At 55.4% G+C, this 5776-nt stretch overlaps 1 protein-coding gene across 1 annotated transcript in view; it reads left to right on the forward strand.

The window, feature by feature from the left end:
• The window catches only part of KSR1 (kinase suppressor of ras 1), a 35547-nt gene that overhangs the window by 4097 nt on the left and 25674 nt on the right, over nucleotides 1–5776 (forward strand). The window contains exons 2-3 of the mRNA XM_007452395.1: nucleotides 860–1319; nucleotides 3541–3545. Coding sequence (XP_007452457.1) covers nucleotides 860–1319; nucleotides 3541–3545 — 465 coding nt within the window. The remainder of the gene's footprint in view (nucleotides 1–859; nucleotides 1320–3540; nucleotides 3546–5776) is intronic.

Here is a 5776-nt window from a genome sequence, read left to right on the forward strand (position 1 = left end):
GTGTGTGTGTGTGTGTGTGGTACGCAGGCCTCTCACTGTTGTGGCCTCTCCAGTTGCGGAGCGCAGGCTCCGGATGCGCAGGCTCAGGGGCCATGGCTCACGGGCCCAGCCGCTCCGCGGCATGTGGGATCCTCCCGGACCGGGGCACAAACCCGTGTCCCCTGCATCGGCAGGCGGACTGTCGACCACTGCGCCACCAGGGAAGCCCGGATGTGTCTTTTTTTATGCCTTGACACCCGGCATATACTCGAATGAATGGACAGGCCGTGTCATTGAGTTGGAATCCCTAGAGCCTCAAGGCCTCAGGGGCCTCAGGCAGAGAGTCACCACGAGGACAGCCAAAAGTCACTCACAGGCTCCTCTCAAAAGGAAGTGGCTGTTGATCTCTTTCTAGCTGGATGTCTTTTCTAGTAAATTCCCAGGGCAATTTTCTGTCGGAAGGTCGGTGCAGCCTCTTTTCCCGATGATTGAATTTTCTTGGAGGGGAGTTATCCCTTCACACAGCCCAGCTTCCCTTCCCTAACTCTTAGAGGTCAGTCACCACTTCCCCCTCTGAGGTCTCCCACTTTGGGGGTGGGTTTCCTCGCCCGCTCCCCACAGACCTGCCAGCAGGAGCCCTGCGCATTCCCTCTCTGGTCCTCATTTTCCTCTCTGTAAATTGGGGACAGTGATATCTACGCTGGTGCCCCCGCAGTCAGCCAGATAGCGTGGAAGATAGTGTGTGTGCACCAGTGGCCTTAAACAGGTGAAGGCTGGCAGTTGGAGCCTCCGCTAAGGAACTGTGCTCCTGGGTCCTGGCCGCCTCACCTGTGAATCCCTCCAGCCCCAAGCATCTGTGACTCGACTTCTTGGCCCGCAGGCGGAGAACACAAAGAGGACTCGGGCTGGAGTTCGTCGGATGCCCGACGGGAAAGTGGCTCCGGGCCTCCCGCGGACAGCCTCTCGTCAGCCAGCCTGCCCTGGCCCCCAGGGAGCTCCCAGCTGGGCAGAGTGGGCAGCGGTGCCCAGGGCCCACGCTCCGTCTCCGTGTCTGCTCTGCCCACCTCGGACTCCCCAAATCCTGGCCCCGGCGAGGGCCTCGCGGACCCCTGTATCTCCCTGCACACCAGCGGCCGGCTGACGCCCCGCGCGCTGCCCAGCTTCATCACTCCACCGACCACGCCCCAGCTCCGCCGGCACACCAAGCTGAAGCCGCCCAGAACGCCGCCCCCGCCCAGCCGCAAGGTCTTCCAGCTGCTGCCCAGCTTCCCCACGCTCACCCGGAGCAAGTCCCACGAGTCTCAGCTGGGGAACCGCATCGACGAGGTCTCCCCGATGAGGTAAGTGTTCCTGCCAGGCAGGTGCTGAGTTTGCCGTCTACTGAAAGTTCTGATTACGGTTTTCTCATTGTAAAGGTAACACAGGCTCGATTGAAAACGGACAAAATCAGCCAACATAGAAGCTGCAACGTGAAAAGTGAAAGATGCTCCCATCTCTCAGTCCGTTCCCCAGACTACCTTATCAGTTTGGGCCGAATCCTACTAGATTTCTTTCTGAACACACACACACACACACACACACACACACACGCACGCACGCACGCAAAATGATACCATGTGTCAGCCAGGTTAGATTGGGTTATGCTGCAATAACAAATACCCCCAGATCTTTGGGTCTTAAAATAACAAAGATTTATTTCTTGGTCATGGTACCTGTCTGTCACGGTCAGCCTCATTTCAGATTCCAGGCTGGAACGTTGTCTAGAACATCCCACTGTGGCAGAGGAGAAAAGAACTTTCGATGTTACAACCGAGTAATTAAATGCTTTTTCCTGAAAGTTCCACTCACCATTGTTTGGCCCTACCCAAACAATGGAACCAAGAAATGTCATCCTCCCATGTGTGCAGAAGGGGGAATTAGAATATCATGCTGAAACTACTAATGATTATCAGTTACTATGAACTCTGTTCTGTACCCTATTTTTTTCAACTTACCTTTATTTCTGAGAACTTCATGTCAGTACCTCTTACTTATTTATAAAAAATTTTAATCTGTTTATTTTATAGGTAGTAACAGTCACATAGTCCAGTATCCAAAAGCTTTGCAGCTTGCGTAGAGCTTTGTAGAGTATAGAGTCACTCCCTACCATGTTTCCTTTTCCTTTCAGGAGCCAACCAGGTTAGCAGTTTTGTATATAATCTATAATTATTCAAACTACCTCATATTTTTAACTTTTTTTTTACCTCTTTCCAGTGTATAGTTTAACTAATTCCTCCCCTCTTGATGGACATTTAGGTCCTTTTGCTGTTACAAAAATCGCCCTTGTCAATAGACCCTTGTGGACAGGGCAGAAGGGAAGGAGGGAGTTTTCTTTGGGTGCCTCTTACCTTCTTGTACTTCTGAGGGTTGGAGACCTGGTCCCCTCTCCTGACATGGTCTTTTTTGGTCTTACGTGGGCTGGTTCCCCCATCCCAGTGCAGGCTATCTTGGGTCCCTTATGGGATGGAGCCTGGACATCTCTGATGGTTTTGAGTGTGTGTCACCCAAGGAGAGAAATTCACCTGTGACCTACCTGCCACTCTCGATCAGGCTGTCCTGCTGGGGCCTGGATCCTCCCTCCTCCCCCCACCCCCCACAAGGGCTGAGCCTTCCTCCCCCTCTGGATCTTCTCTCAGGAAGCACAGTGATAATGACCATGTGGACACATGGACATGGGTCCATCAGAGGGCATCTCAGTGGGCAAAACCCAGTGCATCTCTTTCCTCATTTTTTTCCCTTAAAAGAGTGTTAGGAGGGCTCTGGTCTCATCCCCAGCTCTGGGTGGAGAACAGAGCCTCGGGCAGATGTCACCACTTCCTCAGATCCCACCGTTGGTGAGCTGGGCCTTGGGCCCTGAGATTCTGAGTCAGGTCCCCACAAAACCACCAAAACTGGCACTGACATGGGTGCTCAGGCCACCCTGCTGCCCTCAATGAGCCCTGAGGGTGGACTGAGTGGCCTGGGTTCCTAGCTCTCTTCGTCCCTGGGACAGCGGCACCCCCGGGAGGCATCGCTCAGGGCACGTCCTGGCCTGGCCCTGCTTGGGGGCTGCCTCTCTGCTCTTACAACTGTCCTCCTCACCTCCTGCCCCAGCCACTTCCTCCCTGGCTGCCTGAGCCCCCCTCCTGCCTGGGCCGAGCACCCCTCCTCCCAGGGCTCTGGGCAGGGCTCCCACACCTACAGGCACATGACCTTGGGAGACTGTGAGCCTGTTTCCTCAGCTGTGAAATGGAGTGAACTCTAATTACCATGGAGGTGGCTGGCGAGGCTTAGAAAAGCTAATATATTAAAGTGCAGGGTGTAGCTCCATTGTCCACTGGTGGGGGGCCAGGGGAGCTACCTCTGGCCCTTCTCATTGAGGAAACGTTCCCTGGTCACTCAGCCAGCCTGGCCCCATGCCCCAGGGGCTCAAAGTCCTCATCCGAGTACCCTGCCTGCTCCCGCCCAAGGGCTGATGTTCTGGGAAACACCAGGCCAGTGCGGTGACATAATCCTACTTTCTGTCTTTTTTGTCTCCTGCAGGTTCGGTAAGAGTGATTCATTTTCATCCCCTCTGCCACTCAGGGTCCTGTTTGTGTCGCTGTCCCCATCAAGGGTGGATTTCTTCGACCCTCTCTTAGTCTGCTGGCTTTTCCATGGTCCAGAAGCAGAGATGCTGGGCAGGAAAATAGCTCTAGGACAGGGAACCTTCAGATGACGAGGTGGCCCGGCCCAGCCCAGCCAGCAGCCGCTCTGAGAAGCTGAGACCTTGAGAGCGTCACAGTCCGCGGACAGCCCTATGGGGGGGCCCCACTTGTACCTTGCTGCCCCCCCGCTAAGGTGACCTCTGGCAGGGAGTGTTTACCAGCTGGGCTGCCGTGGTGACGCCTCGCTCCCAGGAGAGAGGCACTGTCTGTCTGGTGTACGTGCGCGGTAGCCATACGCAGAGCCTAGCTGACGTCTTGGGACCCCTCTGTTCAGGAGAGGAACTTCCCTGGAGGCAGGAATGTGGTCGGCTCTGAATGAGGCCCTGAGAGATCGGAGGGTGCCAATATCCCCTTGGGAGGGGATGACGATGCCTAGGCAACCTACCTCTGGGTTGAGAGCTGGCTCTTGCGCGTGGCTGTGCTGTGGGGCGTCCCTCTCCAGAGTCGAAGTAGACGGAAGTGACCTCTGGGGGTCTCTGCTTTCGATGGTCTCAGTGGAAATGCAGAGACGTCTGGCTTTTGCCTGAGCAAAATAGCAGCTTCTTTTTGTACTGTCCTGAGCTGGCTAAGCAGAGTGATGAGGCTGTCAGCAGGGTCTTAGACATGCAGAGGGGCAGTGACTTTGCCAGAATGGATCTGACTGCAGGACCACCAGGGTGAGAGAGGAGGGAGGGGGCACTTCCCTGTCCCCAGGGCACAGGCAGAAACTCCCAGGGCCCTTCACAGAGGCTTGGAGGAGAATCCAGCACTTGCATCCCTAGGACAGCCTGGCCCTGCCATCTTCCCAGTTGCTATAGTAATTCAGGGACCATAGCAGTGAGGCTGCTTCCCCAGTTTTCCAGAAAGGCAGGACGAGGCCTTCAGGACCAGTATTTCATCTTCATCAGGGACAGCCTCATCTCACCTCCCTCCTATCTATCCCAGGCCTGTGGCAGACATTACAAATCAATCGTAGGTTGCATTCAGAGATAGATGATTAAAATCTCATTTTCTCATAGTCTGTTTCTCCTGGACTGGCAACCTAACCCCTTTTAGACCCATGTGCTTTGATGACTTTGGCTACTGACTGGGGTAGGGTGGCCCCCACCCCCAGGACGGAGTTGGGAAGAGGCAGCCCCATGGCAGGTGTGCTGGCAAGATTGTGGGTTCAACTATCAGGGGGTGGCAGAGGCCTTTTGGTTCCGATCAGACTCCCCTTGGTGTAGGAGGAAAAGTCAGTACCTCCATCACTCCCTTCTCCTGTGGCTGGGTGTGTGGTACTTGGCCTTGAGTGAACCACACTTATTGAGCACCAGCTGTGTGCCAGGCCAGCATGGGGTGGAAGGCTGACTCAGAGGGTATGAGATGGCCACAGATCACTGGAGCACTGTGTTCCTGACCTTTCTGGGTCACAGATCTATTTGATAACTGGATAAAAGTGTAGACTCTCTTTCTAGGGGAAAGCCCACATCATTCCGCTTACCAGTCCAGAGGGTTCCCAGAGCCCCTGAGGGTTCCCATCCATGGGCTCAGTTAAGAACCCCTGCTCTAGGAGGAGATAGGCAGTGTTGAGTATGGGCAGAAGGGAGGGTGGGGGGAGTGGGGGTGCCCTGGTGGAGGAGGGGAGATGGGGTTAGACATGTGGGCTGCTGGTGGATGGACAGATTGCTCCCAGCTTCTCTTCTGCCTGACCTATTATACCACGAACACCAGGGATGCCTGTTCTTATGAGGAAGCCAGAATTGGAGAGAGAGGCCAGGGTGCACTCTAGGAAGGCAGGCAAAGCTCGTGGCCTGAGACTTCCCCAAAGGCTCAGACTGAGCGCCCGGCTGGGGCTGGACCACGTGGGAGCAGGTAAAGCTTCACCTCGTCTTCCCTCTACCTGCCGGGCTCTGGCATTTGGTGGCTCTCGGAGCAAAATTCCCAAGGTGCTTGTGACTGGAAAGCTAGGTGTGCCACATGGCCGACCAGCCTCAAACCCTCTGCCAAGGGTCAGGCAGCTTCTACTCGCTTACCAAGAAGCAACCAGAATTGGTGGCCTGTGGGTGCATCCACAAGGAAGTGCAAGAGACGGGGGAGGGGGGGGGGGGGGG

The sequence above is a fragment of the Lipotes vexillifer genome, unplaced genomic scaffold (assembly GCF_000442215.2).
Source record: "Lipotes vexillifer unplaced genomic scaffold, Lipotes_vexillifer_v1.1 scaffold216, whole genome shotgun sequence".
NCBI classification, from domain to species: domain Eukaryota; kingdom Metazoa; phylum Chordata; class Mammalia; order Artiodactyla; family Lipotidae; genus Lipotes; species Lipotes vexillifer.